The sequence below is a fragment of the Mandrillus leucophaeus genome, unplaced genomic scaffold, assembly GCF_000951045.1.
Source record: "Mandrillus leucophaeus isolate KB7577 unplaced genomic scaffold, Mleu.le_1.0 Scaffold207, whole genome shotgun sequence".
Taxonomy (NCBI): domain Eukaryota; kingdom Metazoa; phylum Chordata; class Mammalia; order Primates; family Cercopithecidae; genus Mandrillus; species Mandrillus leucophaeus.
In genome coordinates, this window is record NW_012102110.1 from 3,027,521 (window position 1) to 3,050,061 (window position 22,541).

General features: G+C 42.8%; 1 protein-coding gene across 2 annotated transcripts in view; it reads right to left on the minus strand.

Annotated features, from left to right (window-relative positions):
* Window positions 1-3,857, minus strand: part of DPT (dermatopontin) — a 46,008-nt gene extending 42,151 nt beyond the window's left edge. For both annotated transcript variants that reach the window (XR_001006071.1, XM_011979932.1), the window contains exon 1: window positions 3,526-3,857. Coding sequence is in view for 1 of the 2 variants with exons in the window: in XM_011979932.1 (XP_011835322.1) it covers window positions 3,526-3,830 (305 nt within the window). In the remaining variant the exon portion in view is untranslated. The remainder of the gene's footprint in view (window positions 1-3,525) is intronic.
* Window positions 3,858-22,541: the final 18,684 nt, after the last annotated feature.

The window sequence follows — 22,541 nt, forward strand, 5'->3', positions numbered from 1 at the left end:
CTCTTTCTTTCTTTTCTGCCAGAATGAGGTACCGAATGCCACAGATACCAGCAGGAGCTGTGAATCCAGGTTTCCTCCATCCAAGCCCAGGGCTCCTTCCATTACACAGTAACTCAATCTTACTAGAAAATTTCAGCTTCATTTTATTCCACACAGGACCCAGTGCCTTACAGCCTGTGCTGACCCAAGTTAGAGCAGATTCCCTGAGAACAACCTAGGCATGCCCTGCGATGGCGAGATACCACTCATGGGGACCCAGGTAAGGCCTCCTGGCAGTTGTTAGTGCCAGAGACCAGCATCCACACTTCAGAAGCCGACATCTGAAGAGGTGGTTTTCAACAGAGAAACTGTGATCAATGGTAGCACCACAGACCACTCAGCTATGATGGCAGCACCTTTTAAAGATGGCACTTTGATTAGAAAGGTTTTCTTTTTAGCAGATCCTGTGTGCTATTGTCAAGCCTATGTTTGAGACTCCTCCCCTCTTTTAAAATAAACCTGAAAGCTAATTTACACAAGGCAGCCAAATTGCACAAAAGCATCAACAACTGTTCCCTGAGAACAGACTAAGCTTGTAGCCAATGTGAAGATGTAATTGCTCCCCAGCCCATAAGCAATTTCTTTCCTTTCAGACTTTTCACTGAGACTGGAGCCTGAACTCAAAGGCATAATCATTTTTAAAAGTGCTTCCAGGGTAATTGGTGTCAGTCCTGGGGCAGCTGGATCTTATTGTAAAGAAGCTGTTTTGCATGTTTGTGAGTTTTCAACCCTGTGATTAGTAGAGGGGGAGAAGGAGGCAACAGAGGGTGGAAGGAGGAAAGGAAACCAAAATTACTAGACACTGCACACCCAAAAATGCTGAGGAAGAGGAGGTAGAAGAGACATCTCGCCTGTCAGCTTTTCCCTCGACTCCCATGGGCCAAATAAAATCATGTTATTTCACCTTCTTCCTCTTTTGCTTTTCTTCAAATAGTTTGGGAGTTCACAACAAACCAGTCACAGTTGGCGAGTTTAAAACTAAACATCATTTGGCTTCTCTCTCTAGCACGGACGAACAGAGATCAACAGAATGCAAGAAAAAGCCAAGAGCATTTTCAGGGGTGAGCCACAGCTCTGTGGAGCCGTCAGACATCATGCAGCCTGACTGCTTATTTTCCAAATGAGGCGGGAGCCTGGAGGGCTGAGCGTCTGGGCCAAGGTCACACCACAAGTCATTAGAACCAGGATCCAGACCCAGACCTTCTGACTCAGAGCCCAGGGCTCTTCCTCTAGGGCTTGGGGAACCATTGCTGAGTGCTGCTTGACTGTGGCTCTAAACAGGGCTGTTAGAAAGGAGTCTCGCCCATGTGATGGTGCTCCTGAGAGGTGAGGACTGGAGGGACAGTTATAATTAGGTCATTGCCATGCTCCATATTAGGCAGTGGACCTGGCTGTGAGGAGTATGGAGACTACAACCAAGGCAAGCCAGGTCTCTGAATCAGCATCTGTCAGAAGGGGTTTTGAATAACTAAATCTGCTTACCAGAGGCCATGGGGGTGGATGAGGATGGCCCATAAAGGCTGTCCAAGCAGCCTCCACAGCCCCGGCGCCCTCACCTGCTGCTGCCTGTGTGAGTTCTCTCTCCAACCCTTCTTCAGGCCGGCTGACCCCCTCCACAGTCCTGGTAACCAAGTAGAGCTCATCCCTCTGGGGCTGGGCTTCTGCTGGGGTCTTGCAGGTCCCCACCCTCTCCAGGAGGAAGAACTGCCCTGAGTCTGGTCCAGTGGCACTGGCTCTGCTGACAGAATCAGTTGTCGGGTGGGAGCCCACGCTGTGTGGAGGCAGCAGCCTCTCAGGAGCCCATCACTGTGGCAAAGCACAAACTCTTTGAAGCAAGACTCTCTGGATCCAAACCCCAGCTTTCTAGCCGAGGAAATACCTGAGTTCTGGACTGCAATTTGTCTACCTATAAATGGCATATACATTTGTTTTGAGCATTACATGAGATGATCCATGTAAAGCACTTAGTGTGGAGCCTGCTCAGAGTAAGCACTCAATAAATTGTAGCTGTTGTTATTACTTAGAGGACTGAACTCTTGCCTGGCTCCTCCACCCATCAGTGTTTCTTGCTCTTGGATTTCCCACATCACCTCTCTACTGGTTGTGTCCCCCAGGGTTCTATGCTTTTCCCTTTTTCTTTTTCGTTTTTTTTTTTTTTTTTTTTTGAGACTGGGTCTTGCTCTGCCACCCAGTAGGGAATACAGTGGCGTGAGCATGGCTCACTGCAGCCTCAACTCTCTGGGCTCAAGTGATCCTGCTGCCTTAGCCTCCTGAGTAGCTGGGACCACAGGCTGCATATAACTACACTGGCCGTTTTTTGTTTTTTTTTTCTATAGAGATGGGGTCTGGTTATGTTGCCTAGGCTGGTCTCGAACTCTGATCTCAAGTGATCCTCCCTCCCCAGCCTCCCAAAGTGCTTGGGATTACAGGCGTGAGCCACCATACCTGGCCAGGTTTTGTGCTTGGCCCCTCCCAGCTCCACTACACTAAGTACTTGTTGCCATGCATCTGGGTTTCTCGACAGATACAGACAGCACAGGCAGCAGCCCTCCAGGTGGGCTTCCTCCTCCCTGGACCGCTTCCTCCGTTCTCTCCTCCAAACCTCCTACAGTGCTGGCTCCATCTAGGCTGTTGTCAATAATCAGCCTAGCAGTTAATGGCTACTAGGATGAGCTCCTGACCAAGCACCTGGGCTGAGACCCAGCTGAGACAATCACACCCACAAAAAAGTACAAGCTCGAACAAGTTCCATGTCACTGTCTAGGGCAGAAAACAGTCAGGGGAAGACAGCACCTCTCTCTAAAACCCTTTAGTAAACTATTTTCCAGCAATAAAACCCACTTTAAATCAGGCAGAGAGAAGGACCTCAGTACTCATAATTGAGAGAGCACATGTAATCAAGGCAGTAGACAGCTATTTAATTTCACTTTCCTTTGCCTAAATTTCCTTGTCCCCTCTTTCCTATTCACTTGCTCTAAATCAATATTTCTCAAACCCTCTGTGCTGAGAGATCAGTTGTTTATTTTTCTTGTTCCCAGACTACTGTGGGCCAATACTTTTGTAAAATGGTAAAAATAAATTGCTAAAAAAGAAAAATGCCATTCCGATGGCATAGCAAGTTTAAATTGCTATAAAGTTTCTTACTTTCAGTTTCTGTACATATCTTTTGGTAGTCTGGTAAGCAAACTTCTTGCAGACCTACACCAGTCCCTGGCCCAAACTGAGAGTAGGTAGAACAGCTTCTGGAAGGAACAGAGCCACAGGGGAGTCTATCTCCCACAGACACTCCTCATCCCGGGTTTTTGTCCTGTAATGTAGTCTGCTCAGCAGCAGCCCTGCTCCACCCAGAGCATGCAGTGGTGAGGTTTGGGCTGGGATTTGCCTGGGCTTTGGTTACTGATATTCCTTGAGAGTCTAGCAGCCCCCAGGAGGAGGGATATGCAGAGATGTTCCCAGACCCGGTGCAGTGCAGCCACTGGCCCTTACCATTCCATGCCAGCCCTGTTGATCTCCTCCCACCAGCACTCCGTGGGTTCCCCGAGGCTCTGTGGCGTGGGCATGCAGGCGTAGTTCCATTGTCTGTCAGAACCTTCCTTCTTGCTGAAGATGCTCCTCACGGCCACTATCACCTGCCCCTGGGGACACTGGTAGCTGAAGCCCTGCCGGTTCAGATTCACCCACCCATCATCGCTGTAGTCATGATACTGCTGGTATGGGTACCCATAATCGCCATACTGGCCCCAGGCCACGGTGACTAGGGGCAGAAGCACCCAGAGAAGACTGAGGTCCATGCTGCCTGGGATTTTGGCAAACGATGTCACTCTAAGATTGCTGGTCTGACTGTTTTATATAGCTGCTGCTGACATGTGGCTTCCAGATGTGGGTGAGAAGGATCCAACTGCAGTGTGTCATCGCTTAAGCAAAACTTTTCCGTGCTGAGATGTCAGCCATGAGGACATTCAGCTTGTTTTAAGGTGGAATTCTAGGAATACACCAGCAGCATGTAAGTCTAAGAAGCTCCCCGGAGAAAGAACAACTTTGTAGGTAGATTATAAAAGCCAACTGCCACCTCCCCCTATAGAAACATTCAGTTGAAAAACACTGATGAGCAGCATATTTGTTCCTCACCTTTTAGCACCTCACCCCTTTCTGTCCTACTCTACCCGCTACTAGCAAACCCCTGTATTTGTTCTCCAAACTAGCCTTCCGGGACCACACAAATACCCAGACAGTGATTTCAAAACACCGAAATCATAGACTGAAGGAACAGAGCCATCTAGATTTCTGTAAGCCTGAATGCCTGTTTTTTTTCTTTTTCTTTTCTTTTTTTTTTTAAGTTGTCAGTCCAACACTTTTTAACCCTTGAGTATAAGCATGGATACACCAGTTTGCAGGGCTACTCTGAGAACTCATGAGTTGCATAAGGAAGTACTATAGGCCCATGGGGAGATAAGTTGGATAAAACTTCTACACTTAAGCTTCTACCATGCTGCTGAAATTGGACCCAGTCAGGTCTAGAAACTGTGCTCTGCTCTCAAAAATGTAATGGGTTTAATCTAAATAAACCCACTTTTTATCCTTTGGTATTTTTGCCCTCACATTGAATTTTCTTTTCATTGAGTTATAATTCACATATAATTAATTCACCCTTTTAAAATACTTAGTGTACGGTAATATAGGTAGCACCCTAATCAAGACTTAGAACAGTTCCATCAATCCAAAACATCCCCTTATATCCCTTTTGTAGTCAAATCTTCCCAAACACCCAGCTCTTGGTAACCACTGATTTACTTTCTGTCTCTAGTTTTGCCTTTTCCAGAATCTCAAATAAATGGAATCATACTACATGTAGTCATTCATGTCTACCTTTCACTTAACATAATGCTTTTAAGATTCATTCATTTTAAAATTGAACATCTTGTTGTATGTGTTAGTATTTTGTTTCTTCTTATTGTTGAGTAACATTCCATAGCATGGATGTACCACAGATTCTTTATACATTTACCAGTTGAATGACATTTGGATTGTTTCCAGTTTTTGAAAATTCATTCTTTTTTATATAACGAATTGTATATTCATTATATTTTATATAATGAATTACGTAAAAGTAATCATAAATAAAGTTGATATGAACATCTATGTATAGGTTTTTGTGTGAATAAACTTTTATTTCATTTGGATCAATATCTAGGAGTGGGATTGCTGGATCAGAAGGTAATGTATGTTTAATTTTAAAAGAAACTGTCTAGCTGATTTCCAAAGTGGTGATACCATTGTCCACCACTACCAGAAAATTACCATTAAAAAAATTAGCTATTCAAATAGGTTTGTAGTGATATTTCAGTGTGGTTGGGATTTTTCATTTCTCTAATGACCCATGATTTTGAGCATCTTTTCATGTACTCATTACCCATTCCATGCATTCATTGATGATTTGGCTTTTCAATTTCTTTTGAAACCTTTGGGCATTTCTTAAGCACAAAGTACTTCCCATTTCTCATCAGTGTTGTTCTGAAAGTTTCTTAGAATTGTGATCATAGACCAATTCTATCTAAAGCCTCTGTGAAGTCTGTTAAAATGTATAGACTCTGGCTCTTCTGCAGGCCTGCTAAATCATAACCTCACAGGGAATGCTCAGGTATTTATATATTTTTAAAAAGTTTTCCAGGTGATTCTTATTCACATCAATGTCTAAGAGTCACTTTCCTAAAGGAATGTGGAGCCAGAGAAAAATCACACTATTAATTTCACTGTCTGCCTAATCTATGGCACATTTGCCAGATGGTATTCGGTCTAGATCAAACACCAAGATAGCCTTAAAAGGGAAAGAAAGTCATACATGAGAATAAAGCAACAATTAACTCATGTGTGTGTGTGTGTGTGTGTGCGCGCGCGCGCGCGCGCGCATGTGTTGGGCATGCAGTTTTCTCTGATGATCATGGTTACTGAAGCGACGGGGAGAGATTCTGGGCTGAACAGCTACATGAGGCTTAGTTTTGTTTTTAGCACCATCTTCTCCCATCACTTCCATCCCTAAGTAACTGCCCAGTGCTGGCATCGGAATTCTTCCTAGCTTAGAATGATCTCTCTGATTCATGATATGCTGAAGCAATCATTCTCAACCTTATCAGCATTTAAGGATTACCTGGAAAGCTTTTGGAAACTTCCAGCATCTGAGCAATTTCTGGACCAATCAGATCAGAAGCTTCTAAGCAGGGTCCCGACAATGACGTCCTTTGAAACCTCCCTATAGGCTTCCCGCCGGAAGCCAGGGTTGAGAACCTCTATGCTAGAGGTTTTTTGTTTTGTTTTGTTTTGTTTGTTTAATTTTTTCAGTTTATCATCCTGATGCTCATGAGTTGTATCTTGCATTCTGGGCATGACATGAGCTATTTTAAACCTTAAAGTGCTCTAAGAGACAAAACAAATTATTGTAAACACTCATCTTTATTATACATTTGTTTTCCAACACTTTCCAGGGCCTCTGCCTGATCTCTGTTCTCTGCAGATTTCTTTCAACACAGCTAGAACTACCTCAGTTGGATTCCCTGTAACGTTCAAAAATAAATATCTTCATGCTAGAGTCCAGTTTGAATATAGATTTCTGTTACTCGAAGCTGAAAGCAACCTAACTCATCCAGTGTCTCAGGAGATTCCAGAAACTGATGATGCCTTTGAGAGAGATTCCAGTGACTGCACAGAGAATGGTTTCCATACACAGACATTGAGGACATAAGATTAATGCATTTACAGTTGACCATGTATTTCCAACTAGGTAACTATATTATCTTCCTCATAACTTTATATGTTAGTGAGGCATTACTGGAATTAGTTTCTCACAGATGAGGAAACTGTGGTGAGACAGCATTTTGGGCCAAATTTCTAGAACTGGAAGGATATGACCCCATGTCTTCTGATTCCCATTCCGCGATTCCTTCCATCATTTCATCAAAACTGCAGTTACTAATACAACATTTAGGAATAATTGTCAAATAATGCACTCATAAAATATTTATATTAACATACACATATAACTAATTTGCACCATGCATTTCTGCTGTTATTTGAAAAGTCTGCTCAATAGACCCTGGGGACTTTAAAGAATTAAAAATTCAATCAGTAGTTTTCAGGGTGTTTCCCTAAAACCAGCAGCATCAGCATCACCTGGGAACTTGTTAGAAATGCAAATCCTCTGGCCCCACTCAGACCTGCTGAATCAGACACTCTAGGAGTAGGGTCCGGCAATGCGTGTTTGAACAAGCCCTTTAGGTAACCTGATACTCACTAAAGTGAGAATTACTGTATAGAAGATAATACAGAACACTCTACCCAAATTCCAGGTGTCATTTCTCAAGAAGTTATGTAGTGATGCTGAAGCCTATATTACTCAGTTGACTAATTTTGATTCTGGCACCAACACGATTCACTGCTGGGCTGTCTTACCTCCTAGTAGATAATGGACTTGAGATATTTTGGAGATTCTGACAAAGAGGATTCAAAAGTCTGCATGATTTTTCTCTTTCTTCTCTCTCTTATTCTTCTTTTCTTTCTCCTTATCCTCCTCCTTCTTCAGCTGTATTGAGATATAATTAACATACCATACAATTCACCACATAAGGTATATAATTCAATATATCCCTTAAATTAGTATGTTCACAGAGTTTATGCAACCACCACCACAAGCAATTTTAGAATATTTTAACCATCCAACAAGAAACCCTGAACACATCAGTAGTCACTCTCCATTTCCCTTCATCCTTTAGCCCTAGGCAACAATTAATCTACTTTCTGTCTCTATGGATTTGTCTATTCTGGACATTTCATATGAATAGAATCATTCAATATGTGGTCTTTCATGAATAGGTTCTTTCACTTAGCATAATGTTTTATGTTAGTGGCTCATAAGGTTCATCCATTTTGCAGCATGTGTCACTAGTTCATTTCTTTACAATGCCAGATAATATTCCACAGTGTAGGTCTACCATACATTATTTATGTATTTATAAGTTGATGGACATTTGGGTTGTTTCCACCTTCTGGCTATTATGAACAGCGTTGCTACAAACATGTATGTAGAAGTATATGTGTGGACACATATTTTCATTTCTCTCGGGTGTATACTCAGGAGTGGAATTGCTGGTAATTTTGTGTGTAACCTTTTAATGACCTGCCAAACTGTTTTCCAAAGCAATCGTGCCATTTTACACTCTTACCAGCACTGTATGAGAGCTCCAATTTCTTCTCCACATCCTCACCAATGCTTATTAAGTCTGGGTTCTTCCAAAAGGTATATGAACTCATAGCCACTCTGGTGACACTTTTTGGGACCTGGATCCACTCCTGTCTGGCAGCTTTCTCAAACATACAATCCCTTTTTGAGAGATTCTGAATATAATACTTTGCCCAATCTTATTTGGGAACCCCTAGAATGGCCCTAGAATCTTCTCATTCCTGAATTACTTTTACACTTTATGGATTGGGGTAGCTGCTATTGTACATTGGCAGGGAATGTTGTAGACTTACAGAGGTCACCCTGGAGCAGACCTGATCCACTGGAGCATTATGGATGTGACCTGTTGGCCCCGAGGAGGGCTGCTCAGACAGGAGAAGGCAAGGCTCATGCTAGTGCCTGGGGGAAGCAGGTAGCCCCAGATGAATGGATGCTTAACCCAAAATATTGACTCTCAGTTACTGGAGGATTCCATTTTGCCTGCTGTCTTTTTTCCCCTTTTAACTCCTGTGTATAATCAGGACTTGGCTGCAGCTCTAGGTGGCCAGAGTACTATTACAAACTTCCCGGCAAGTATATACTGAGCCATCCATGGCTTTCCTCCAAAATGAGTCTGTGCCAGTTTCACGGTTTAGCTGAGGAAGGCATTCAATAGCCTCAGTACACCCAGGCTGTCCTCACCTTCAGCAAACTTGCCACCGTTGCATGACCCATTGCTTTTTAAGATCATTTGTGGAACCCACTGTCATATTATTTGGGGTTAGCCCTGAGGACCACCAACGAGGTTAAAAATGCTTATATTGGAAGCAGTAGGAGAAAGAGTGACAATCCAAGTAGAGGAAACAGAGAAGATTGGGAGGAGTAGAATAAGGTGTGCCTACTGTGTGCTAAATACTCTACTATGTGCTTTACATATGCTAGACCAATTGACCTGCCAGCAATTCTAGGAAAATTAGGTTCAGAGATCACTGGTAGCTCACCCCAAGTTTCACAGCTAGTACAGAAAGGGGACTTGAATTTGTTAGTAACTATTCTACCCCAAGTGCCAAATGGTCCAAGCAGGGCCTCAGAGCAGTGGCAGATGGTTCTGAGAAGAGCAGAGACTCCTGAAATCCAAATATCTAAGTTAAAGTTCTGGTTCTGCAAGTAATCAAAATGACCTTCTGATTTGGGTCAGATAGTTCTTTGTTGTAGAGGCTGGCTGCCCTGTGTATTATAGGATGTTGGACAGCATCCCTGGCCTCTATCCACTAGATGCCAGTAGCATCTTCTCTTCCACCACTGTGACAATCAAAAATGTTCCAGACATTGCTAAATGTCTCCTGGAGGGAAAAATCATCTCTTGTTGAGAACCACTGAGTTAGACAAAACCCATGACCTCTGTTTTATCATCTGTAACACGGAGGATAATCACAACAGCAGCCACTCACCACAAGATTATTGTGACAGTCATATCAAACCATGGTCTTGCAAAGACTTTGTCGATTGTAAAGCTTGAAACAAATGTACGTTGTTATTCTGACCTCAGGGCAACACTAGAAGCTGGAGTTGAGGGGACAATCATGCATGTTAGTGTAATGAACAACCCCAGGACTATGCAGGGCAGAAGAGTGTTCTTGTCCAGTTGATGACTGGAGGGGTTTGGGAGTGAGTAAATCTGGGGGAATGTGGCTCCACCACTCTCTGGAGTTCCATTAATAAGTGGATGAATGGCAATGGCAGAGGTTCCTGAGAGTGAGTTTGCAGGGAGAGGTGTCAGGATAACAGGACTGAGCACTAAAGGCAGAGAGTGAGGGTGGAGAATTCAGGAGGCTTGGGAACAGCAGGCAGATGGAGGAGCTATCATGGTGGAGAAGCAGCTTGGGAACTTGCAAGCTTGGGAACCAGGACTGTGTCTTGGGGTGAGAGCAGGGATGGGGATGGGGTGATGCTAAGCCAAGTTAGCTCTGAGACACTCACGGAAGGAAGCTTGAGGGCCCAAGTACCTAATTAGTGTTCCGGGGTCTGTGAGGATGAATGAAGTACAGAGATGCATGTGTAGGTGCTGGAATTATTGTTTAGTAAATATATTATGTGCTCATAAGTGGAGCAACAGAGATCAGGATACCTGTTACAACCTCTGAGCTCGTGACCTGCTAGAGACCATGGTTAAAAAAAAAAAAAAAAGGCAGGGGGGTTCATTGGAGAGATTTGGATACAAACGGGGGAAAAGAAAGAAAACAATTTCATCAGGAAGTACTTCAGTGATTCATTTAAAGCCAAATTTTCTAATTTGAAATTGGCTTTTTGAGTAAACCTAAGGTTTAGAAAATAAATAATAGCCCCTTTCATTTGTGTAGCATTTTGCATAATGTATATAAACCACACAATCCAGCATTCAATAAATATTTATTCTTTTCCATTTCCAGGGCTTTCACAGATCTCAGTTCATCTTTGCATTGGTGAAGGTAGTAAAGTTGGCATTTCCATTTTATCAGTTTGGAAATAGAGGCTTTGAGAGGTACAGTGATGTCCGAAGTTACAGAAATTTCGGGTGACAGGGCTTGGGCATAAGCCAATGTTCCCCAGTTTGAGCCCTGCCAGTTCTCTCGGAGGACATGGCATTGAGGGATTTGGTGACACATCGTTTAGGAAAGCAAGGTGACCAATTCTGGAGCACTTTGCCAGTTCACACAGTTTGTCCAAGCCCTTCCCTCCTACCATCCTGAAGGCAGGTGGTGGGAGCAGGGCTTTAACAGGAGGAGCAGCCTCCCTGAAAACAGCATTCTCCCATACAGGACATCTCTGCTGGTGCCGTCCTCCAGTGCGGTCTCTGTGTGCTGCTTCCTCTGATCAAGCCTGGCTCTCTCTTTTACCGAGATTCACATTCTTGCTCCCATTCCTGAAGCTGCAGATTGGCACCTCTTTTCAGCATCGTACAATCACTGTACATCAATTTCAGATAATGGACTTGGTCACCTAAGAAGCATACTGTCTCTCCTAGCTCTAAAAACACACACCTACCCCAGAGAATTGATACATGTGAGGTCCACAGACTACCTGCATCACAGCCATGGAGGCGTGTGCTAAAGGCAGATTCCTGAGTTTTTGACAACCTTCCATCAGTGGAATCCTGGAGGTGGAGCCCTGGAATCTGCCTTTTTTTTTTTTTTTTTTTGAGATGGAGTCTTGCTTTGTCACCAGGCTAGAGTGCAGTGGCACAATCTCGACTCACTGAAACCTCTGCTTCCCAGTTCAGGCAATTCTCCTGCCTCAGCCTCCTGAGTAGCTGGGACTACAGGCGCCCGCCACCACGCCTGGCTAATTTTTCCATTTTTAGTAGAGACGAGATTTCACCATGTTAGCCAGGATAGTCTTCAACTCTTGACCTCGTGATCTGCCCGCCTTGGGCTCCCAAAGTGCTGGGATTACAGGCATGAGCCACCATGCCCAGTCGGAATCTGCCTTTTTAATGAGCTTTCCCACATGACTTTCATGCATCCCAAAGTGTAAAGCCACAGGCAAAGGTGCATATTTATTTCCTGAGAATGTTTATGATTTTGTATATGTCTCCAAGTATGAGGCAGAACCAGGCAGAGCTCCTCTGCCAACTACCCCACTGTTGGTTGTTGTAGAAATACTCCCCTGGCTCTGTGGCCTGTGGGCTCTGCTGAGGGTTTTGCACCCTAATCCTGCTTTCAGGGAGCCCACCATTTGATTTGCCTCCTGCCACACACCACCCACACAGGCAGTGACAGAGCAGAACTGAGAACTGCAGCAAAAGCAGCAGCTCAGCCTTCTTCTCATGCCTGTCAACAGCCTGGAGCTGAGCACGCTGCACACTAATGAGTACTATTTTCTACCTCAGCTTTTTAAAATGCTGCAATATTAACAACTACCAAAATAATTCAACTCTCTACAGCAGTGGGCTGGCTTCACCGAAAAAGATACTAACAGGGGCTACGGCATCTTTGCTGTGTTGCTAAAGCCCTACAGAATATATGCACATGCACTCAAATAGACATGCATATTCTTTAATTTATCATGAGAACGAAATGAGACAATACATGTACATGTACTGTGCTTGGAACAGGGCCTGGTACTGCTGGTACAAAAAACAATGAGATACCATTTTGCAAGGGTATGTGCTGAATATTCCCTATTTACTTTTCAGATCTTTCTCTTCCCTGCACTGGAGGTTTTATGTGCTGCCTTAAGGTGCTCTCCTGCCCTCTGGTTCCTGCTTGGGCTTGGCCAATGAAAGGCACCAGCAGAATATGGAAGGATCAGGAGAGGGATCAAAATATGAATTCCCCTGGCTCCCTGCCACCAAGGCCTGGTTGGCAGTGGCCAGGTTTCTCTCCATGCAGCCTTAGTTTTTGCTGGCTGGCCCCCTTTCCAAGGTGAATGCTTCTGCTAGGTTCCATAACCTCACTCCCTCACTCTGCAACTTTAGGACTATAGGGGTGGTGTTACCGTGGTTTATAGCTGTAGCTAGCCCTGGGATGTTCACAATTAACCCTGCTCACATCTCTGTACATAGTTCTTTCATTAATTCTCTCCAGTCACTACTGTTGAATATGGACCTGTGTCTTGCAGGACCTGACTGATATAAGGAACAACTGTCTGGATTTGATCCGAGGAAGACCCTGAAACAATGTGACTGTCTCCAGCACTGGGCATCTGTCTCCAGTTTCTTGTGGTCCTTAGCTGCTCATGGGGAGAAGAAAGTCCTCCCCAGCTGTGTGATGTTGGGAAGCATCCATGTGCTTCCTTCTTCAATGCAAAGCCAGCACCACTTCCACCCACTACTTCTCTACCCTTAACTCTAATATCATTCCATCCAAACACCTTTGGAACCTTTTCCCTTCAGGAAGTCAAAGGTAAATCTTCTCCTGAAAATCCACTGGGAATCCCTCTGATTTGTCCTTTTGTGTGTGTCAGGCTTCCCACTAGGCCATGTTGTCCCTGGGCCTGGAGATTTTCCTGAGCAAAGGAAAGTGAGATCTTGCCAACCTGCATGCTTACATCAGTAGGTCTAACTGTGCCACAAACTTTTATATCCATTTTATTGAATGTCATCTCCATACTCTTTGAAAGACACTTCCTCCCAATTTTACAAGTGAGGGTGCTGGTGCTTAGAGAGAAACTTGCCCAGGGTTACCCAGCTGCTGGAGAATATCTGTTTTGAAGCCTGTTATAAAATGAAGCTCGTGCTCTCAAAATGAAGGACCTCTCAGGGTTTCATCAGATCAGAAAATTCCCCACACTCTCACAGGGCTGCATAAACTCCCTCAGAGCCCTTATTCCAATCACAATTTTATATGTATTTGTATAATTATTTGATAACATCTGATTCCCCATACTAGACTATAAGTTCCAAGAGGGCCATCCTGTGCCTGATTTTACATACCGTTGTCTCTTCAGGGTATTAGTACTGTGTCTGCTGCATTGCGGACTTTCAGTAAATATTTGTCAAATGTCTGTTCACTGAAATCAGGGGACTGGACCAAATGACCTGTAAGGTCACACACAGTCTTTTGACCTCATAAGGATCTACCTTAAGGATCAAGAGGTGAATTCTGCTTATCTGATGCCTCCCAAGATATAAAATTTAGATCAGGAAGTAGCTCAGAAAGTATAGTTTTGGGCCAGGCATGGTGGATTATGTTTGTAGTCTCAGCACTTTGGGAGTCTGAGGCAAGATTATCTCTTGAGGTCAGGAGTTCAAGAGGAGACTAGATAACACAGCAAGATCCTGTCTCTACAAAATTTTTATTAAAAATTAGCTAGGCATGGTGCATGGCTTTTGTCCTAGCTACTTGGGGGGCTGAGGGAGGAGGATCTCTTGGGCCCAAGAGTGCAAGGCTGTAGTGAGCTATGATCGCACCACTGCATTCCAATCTAGGTGACAGATGAAGACCCGGTCTCTAAAAACAAAAACAACAAAAAAGAAAGTACAGTTTTTCTGATTTTTCATTGATTGACAGATGACCCCAGTATATCTGAGCAGCTGCTGTTTGGTAAGCTAGACAACAAGTCATCTGAAAGCAGGAAAGACGCCCTTGCATTCACCACTGTGTCCCAACTCAGGGACTGGTATATTGATTGCAGATATTGAATCAGTGTTTTCTTGCACGGATGAGTTGAAATAGACCCGTATCAATGAAGTAAAGGCACTCTCCACTCCTCTTTTCTCAATTTGTACCCTTTACCCTAAAAAATGCTTTCAGGAGTCACTGAAGCAAGACTTGAAATAATGTGACCTTCTGGCCAGTAATATTACAGAGAAAATAATAATGAAAAGCACATCATGTGGCAATATCTAAAACGAGATGGCTTCAGAGAAAAAAAATATAATTCATAGAATGAAGAGGAAAAACTACAAAAAGTGTCATGTTTTGTATACAAAAATAACCCATAGCTTCAACTAAAAGAAAAGTCTCCAAATGCACAACATGCGAAGAACTTTTGGTCTTTTCAGCTATATGAACATAATGGCATCATAAGTAGTGTCATGTAAAACTTATTCTCTCTTTTTCTATTTACCTATTTGTGTGTGTGTGTGTGTGTGTGTGTGTGTGTGTATGTAGATGTGTCCATTCCTACTTAGATGGCTTCTGCATCAATGTAACTATTTTTTGTAACAGTATGGCTAGATCAGACAGCTCATCTCAGTTGACCATCCCAAAGAAAATATGTTATAACCCACAATCCTTAGTAGCTATCAAGTAACTTTATCAATGATCAATGCTTCCTGAGATACTCTGATTTTAAAAATCAGATGCCTGATGCCTTACAAAGGCACTAAATGGTCCTTGTTCTCTCTCAGGCAAGGACATACTGGCTCAGTTTATTTTACCACAGCCAACAGCACTTATGGCTTTCTAAGACCTGGTGTAGTGGGTTACATAGTGTCCCCCCAAAATGTCTGCCTATCTCAAAACTGAGAATGTGACTTTGTTTGGAGCAAAGATCTTTGCAGATGTAATCAGTTAAAAACTCAAGATGAAGTCATCCTGCAGTTAGAGGGAGGCTATGGGCCAATGACTGGTGTCCTTATAAGATGGGAGGACATAGAGGGACACAGAGGAGGGGTTGATACAAAGATGGAGGCAGAGATTGGAGAGATGCATCTACAAGCCAAGGGGCTCCAGGGATTGCTGGGAGCCACTAGGAGCTAGGATGAGGCAAGGGAGGATTCTTGCTTAGAGTCTTTGGAGGGAACATAGTCTTGATGACATCTTGAGTTTTGACTTCTAGCCTCCAGAATGGTGAGAGTAAATTTCTCTTGTTTTAAACCATCAGGTTGGTGGTATTTGTGATGGTATGTCTAGGAAATTAAATCATCTGGGCTCAAGGGGGGTTCCATCATTGGGGTAATACAGTTATCCTTCTAGTTACACCTGAGTGAATACACAATCCCGGCAGGCCTTCTCAGCTTCTCTAAACCACCTTCCTTCTCTCTCTGACAGACGCCACTTGCACCAGGTTGTCCCTCCACATTTTAACTGGGATGGAACATTACAGTACCTGCTTCCTGAGCAGCTGCTACGCTGAGGGACTGCATGACAGACCCTGGCAGTGACAGGCAGGGAGCTCTTGGGGAGAAGAGGAGGGAACCTCAAGCAAAGGGGAATGAGAGATGGAGGGAAACGCATGGAAAAACATCTCTCCTTCCTTTCTTCCTTCCTCAGTCTGCTCTGAGGCACACTTTCTCCTTGCAAACATTCTAGAGAAGTCCAGCTGCCCAGGGGCCACGTCTGCTGAATACTACCTCACACATCCCCTCTTTCTTCCCCTCATCGTCACTGGGATTTGCAGATCCCCAATACAGCCTCATTCACATTTAGTCCTCGCCACAGCCTCCAACATTTAGTAGACCCCGGGAAGACAAGGTGGTATAACCTCAACAAATTAATGGATGTTTCTGTGCCTCTGCTTTTCCCTCTGAAAAATGGAAAAATTAGCAGTTTCTACCTCATACAATTGTGAGAAATTAAATAAATCAACATATGTGAAACACTTGAAAGGTGTTAGACCTAATAAGTGGTAAATGATATACACTGTTATCTGGCCTATGGAGGTTTTGGTTTTGATACCAAATATTAATGAGAATGCTTCATCAAACTCTAATCCTCTAGAAACAATCTGATGATCACATAAATATCTTCTTTTAATGAGATCAGAAGAAGAAAAGGAAATGCAAAAGCAACATGTTGGGGGAAGGATTATTAGGTGGAAAAGTGCCTGAGAGAGTAAATATTGTTTTTTCCAGGTCTCAGTTTATAAGTTAAAAAAAAATCCTGAGAAAACAGAGAAAAAAAATTTCATTCCTTTTTACAAAGGCAAAGAAGTGCTTGGCTTAACTCAGTAAGCAAGTGCAGCAGCAGCAACCACTGTATGACATAACAGCCACCATCTGCCCGAGATATGCAGACACCATGCTAAGCTCTTTACGTTCATTATCACATTTAATCCCACAACAATCTTTTGAGATGGGATTATACACATTTACACATGAGAAAACTGTTTGATAAGAAAAGGTTAACTAATTGCCAAGGTCACACTGCCAAATAGTGGAGCACCTGGGATTTGAAGTCAAGAACACTGACTTTAAGATTCACCAGCTCACCTTTCCCTAAAGGCAGTCTGAGCTAGCTCTAAAACTAGACCATTATTACAATGCTGGAAGAGTCCTAAAGGAGTAGAGTACAAAATGCTAATTTTCCCATTGAAGCAATCATTGTATCTAACTACTTGGACACCCTACAAGTGATATTGCATACTTCTGAATGGAGGTATCCCAGACTCTACAATTTTTGTCCCCTTACTGTATTGTCAATTAGGAGTTACACACACACACGCATGCACACATACACACACGCACACACAAAACCATCAGCAACTAAAATAGACTCATGAAACATCAAAAGATGGCTTATAGGCGGCTCATGATTTCAAATCATGATACCTAAAGTACTCTGCAGCACACCGGAGACAGCAGCCTGATGGGTGAGGCTCCCGGAACACGCAGCCCTTCCATAGCACCGATCGGCCCAGAGTCAGAGCCTCCTGAAACACTGCCATCTGAGCTATGTGTGAGTTCCCTGACAAAGTCCCTCCCATGTTTAGCTTTCAGCTTCCCCTCTGACACAGGCACCACCCTCTGCTGGCCTGAGAATGATGATTTAGAAGGTGCGTAGTGCCTTAAATTGGAAAGGGCAGTAATTTTCCTGAACAACGAGAACTGACATTTTCCCATGGCTAATCAGAGAGGAACCAATACTGTAATGCTAGTCAATCCCTTAGAGCTCCCTGGATAAAAGACATTATAGGAGCATTAATTATCATTGCAGTTGGAAGGAAGAAGAGCTAAGGTAGGAAGTGTTTTCACAGGCTGGAATGGAAGGCTCTGAGTCAGGGATAATTGACAGTGCCTTTGCAGGCTTACTTTCATCGTGATGTCAAAGGCTTACCTTTAAGTTAGCTTGCTGGCCACCAGGAAGACTGATGAACAGTATTAAGGACAAGAATATTTCCTCAGAAAGTGTGTTCTTAAAATGTACTCATACTCATGAGAAGCGAGCTATAACCTATGAAAGTTCCTTGTGTATTTGGGGAAATGGCTGATCTGTCTTCCACTCTACCTTTCTATTTAGAGTGCACTGTGACATAGACAGTTACCTTGAATGACTTGAAAACTTAAGTGTCACTGATTTCTGGAATGATTGGGTGAATTGTTCCTAAATAATCTTTTTGCCACTGTAATTAGAGTTATGTGAACCCTATACCTGGATCTAAAAAAGCACTCTCTTTGACAACACATGTTCTTCCCATCCAGGAATGTAATATGCCTATGTGCTGATTAAAGCAAAAGCATTTATTAAAGCTTACTGGGGACCTTGGATAAGTCACCAAACCTCTCTGAGCTTCAGTCTCCACATTTGTTAAACAAAGAGATTGGATTAGATAAGAGGCCTTTTCCAACTCTAACATTCACAGATTCTATATTTAAAATATGTTCTTGAAAACATGAATACTTTTTTTTTGGCGTTGACAATACTTCTGTCTCTGAAACCTCAACATCACAATTAAATTATTAGTTATGGGACAGAATCAGTTACTGAGAAAGAAGAGGAGCTGTCCTCTCACAGTCTGCCCCTGCTTCTTCCCAGGAACTGTACGATTCAGTCACATGAATTACATCTAGGTACCTGAAAATACTACGATCATTCTTACTTCCTGGCCTTTGTCTGGTCTTCACATGGCATGGAACGCTCTGTGTCTTCTTCTGCATTCAGCAGACTCACCCCAATTCACCCTGCAGACTTCAGCTTCGGTGCACCTCCCCTGGGAAGCCTCGCCGGGCCCTCCCAGCTGCACAGTGACCCTCCTGAGAATTTCTGTTTTGAGTGTTTCTATTATACCACTTCCCAAACTTTACTGTGCTTGCCTGTTTGCTTTCTAGAAGCTTCTTCTATTAGGTTGGTGAAAAAGTCATTGTGGTTTTTGCTGTTGAAAGTAATGACAAAAACCATAATTACTTTTGCACCAACCTAATAGATTGTAAGATCCCTGGTGGTGGAAACGTTATATTATTCACTCTTAAATCCCATTTCTAGCAGAGTATCTAGCCCATTGTAGATGCTCAATAAATATTCACTGTTGATATATACAGAATTTTAAACCCTGGGCAGCGTTAGGACATCCGCATAGTTTAGTGACAGCACTTCACCTCTAAGCAACACTTTGACATGCATGACTGTCAGTTGGTTCTTCTGAGTGCATCTGAGTGTTATGGAGAGCTTCTCCATCAATTACTAGCGCAACTAAGCGTCCAACAGATATTTGGGCATTTATCCTATGGCCAGCAGAGAAACACTCTATTTCACTTTTCTGAGCTGGAGAAGGAAGTACATCTCACAATTTCCCCAGGGCCCTGGAATCATGGGAATCCCCTCCACATCCTTGGTAGAGATAATGCAGATCTGCGAGTGGCCTCTGATGAGGTTGCTCCAAGGATATTTCATGAAAGAATGCTAAAGGAGTATTTGTTGTCATTTATGGCAAGCCCAACACAAAGCTCCAAAAACTTCATAAGGAACAGAAAACCCCAAATTGAAACTGTAGGGAAGGAGACTCATCTACAAATTTTGACTGGAAGCCTAGAAAAATAGCTTTGGAAAATATATTTTTGGGCAAATATATGAATATAGTGTGTCTTATATGTTGGTAAGCTCCATAAATATTATCCAATGATATATTAACCACTTCTGCCTCTAAATTGCTATTTGATTTTTAGCTAAGGTTATGCACTTTCTTTGTATGAGTTCCTTTGCTTGCAAAATGTGGAAATGTAGAAAGGACCACTCATCTTGAAGGGTCATGGTGAGAAATATTTTACTCCTATTTCTTCCTTATTGCTGGTTTACCATCCAGCTGCTAATATTCCAACTGACAATAGGAAGGCAATTTGATGGCAGGGATCTAGAACTCTTTTGTTGTCATTATTATTATTCATTTTGTTTTGGACAGTGAATAGATTTTTCTTTTATTTTTTATTTTTATAGTTTTTGGAGAAGAGGTGGTGTTTGGATACACGGATATGTTCTTTAGTGGTGATTTCTGAGATTTTGGGGCACTCAACACCCATCACCCAATCAGTGTACACTGTACTCAATGTGTAGCCTTTTATCCCTCACCTCCCTCCCACCCTGCCCCCACTCCCCAAAGCCCTCAAGTTGGGTTTTTTTTTTTTTTTTTTTTTTTTTTCAGATGGAGTGTTTCTCTGTTGCCCAGGTTGGAGTGCAGTGGCACGATCTCAGTTTGGGCTGGTTCCATACTTTTTGCAATTCCAAATTGTGCTGCTATAAATATGTGTGTGCAAGTGTCTTTTTCACGTAATGACTTATTTTCCGCTGGGTGGTACCAGTACCATGCTGTTTTGGTGACTATAGCCTTCTAGCGTAGTTTGAAGTTGGGTAATGTGATGCCTCCAGATTTGTTCTTTTTGGTTAGTCTTGCTTCAGCTACGAAGGTACTTTTTTTGGTTCTATATGAATTTTAGGATTGTTTTTTCTAGTTCTGCGAAGAATGATGTATTTTAACGGGAATTGCATTGAATTTTTAATTTGCTTTCTGGTCCTGGGCTGAAGAAAGAAAGGAAGTGAAGGTATAGTAATGGTTAAAAACAGGACATTCTTGATCAGGGTTGTGAAAACTCCTTTCCCTGTAGTGGATTAGAGAGGTCCTGAAGATCCTAGCCAGACTACAGATCAAATCCCTGCTCTTCAACATTCTTTGATGTCTCAAGCAAGTAGAATTAAACTCTCTGAGTCTTGACAATTGTAAAAATTGAGATAATAATATCCAATTCTCAAGATTATTACAAGAATTAAATGATAATCATGTCTGTGAAGTACTCAGGCACTGCCTGGCACATAGTAACTTCTTGGTAGTTGAGAATCATTCCAAGGTTATTTTTCTAGCCTGCCACAGTCCTGCCACCAGACTCCACATTCCCTCCTCATTCAGTAAACACAGAAGTGCAGCCTGGAATGTTTTCCATCTTCTGTCTGTTTAAAAAATCTACTCAAATGAGTAGGTGTGTGCTGGAGTGGCGAGGGGAGAGACTGTGGAGTCATCAAGAACTCCTTTGGCAGTTGAAGTTATTTGAACTCAAAGCCTGTGTTCACCCAATTGTAAAGTAGGAATAATAACATCGTCTGCCTCATGGGATTCTTGCATGACATGAGAAAATGCATGTGAAAGACTGAGCACAATGCTTGGTAGCAAGCAGTCAGTAAAGGATGCCTATTAACTCTGTTAGGCAATAAGAGCTCAACCCAGTAACATCCTCCTCTCTGAAGATTTTTCTGTAATTGCTCTGTGTGCTGCTGTAACACATTGTCTGTAGTGCATTTCTTTTCAACATGAAATTGCCGTATTGCCATGTGTAAAAATTAGCAGCATATGTAAAACCTCTGTAAAAGCTCATGTGCTCCTTGAGGACAAAGACTGTTTCAGTGATGAGGTCCTCACAATCAGTGAGGGTTACATAGTAAAGGCTCAGAAGACATTGTTGAACTGAACTGAAATGACAAATTAAAACAGAAAGCTTTTTCTGCTAAGATGATAACTAGGGAGACAGTTATCATGTCCCCTAAACAACAAAAAAACCAGCAAGAAGCAAACCATGTTTAACAGTCACTCTAACGTAGATGGTCAGGAAATTGATTGTGAGTGAGAAAAAGAGATTGAAATAATTGAGAAAAATATTTATGCATCAGAAAGAAAAGTGTGAATCAATTTCTAGAGTTATTAACGTTAAACAAGTTGCTTGAGAAGCATTGATGTACGGATGAATTGGGCAATTTTCCCCAAGTTTTACACAAAAAGGAATCAAGTTCACTCAGCTGCTGACAGATGATTTTTACCTTTCAGATTCAACATTATTTACTGTCACCCAGCTAAAGACAAAGGAGTTTACATGTTGTGCATGTAAATATTAACTGGCTGATTACTCACAATTTTTATGGCCCCTTTATAATTCGTAGTTACACGTGCAGACAAGCATCCCACTGAGAGACTGGGAAAGAGATAAAGAAGAGGCGTGGGGAGAAGGGGATGGAAATGAAACCTCTGCAAGTTTCCATGCACACCACTTTCTCCTTATCTGTGAAACTTTGTGTTCTCTGTTATTGTCCAAGACAATTGTTTTGCAAACCCCTCACACCTGAAAGTCCTGGGAAGAGAACCGTGGTATGTATGAGGTTTCAGGAATCAGGGCTAGATATGGGAGAACTTTTCCATGAAACAAAAGCAGATAACACCCCCCGCCCCCAACTCCAGGGCTTCATCAAAGGAGACCAAACCCTTGCTATAGGCACCATGTTTGTGTGCAGGATGAAGTATGGGAGACAAGGAGGGAGGGAGTGTTTATTCAAACACATATGCAGCCCCTGTCCTAAATCAGTGCCAAACTGGGTGATGGCAAACCTAAGAAATACAGTGTCTCACTGATACAATCCAAGCTCCTCCTCAATGTTAAAGGGTAATTTATAAGTTAAAGTGAAAATAATTTTTTTTTTTTTCCCCCGAGAGCATCACTCTGTCACCCAGGCTGGAGTGCAGTGGCGCTATCTCAGCTCACTGCAACCTCTGCCTCAACCTCCTGAGTAGCTGGGATTATAGGTGCCCACCACCATGCCTGGCTAATATTTATATTTTTAGTAGAGATGAGGTTTCACCATCTTGGCCAGGCTGGTCTTGAACTCCTGACCTCGTGATC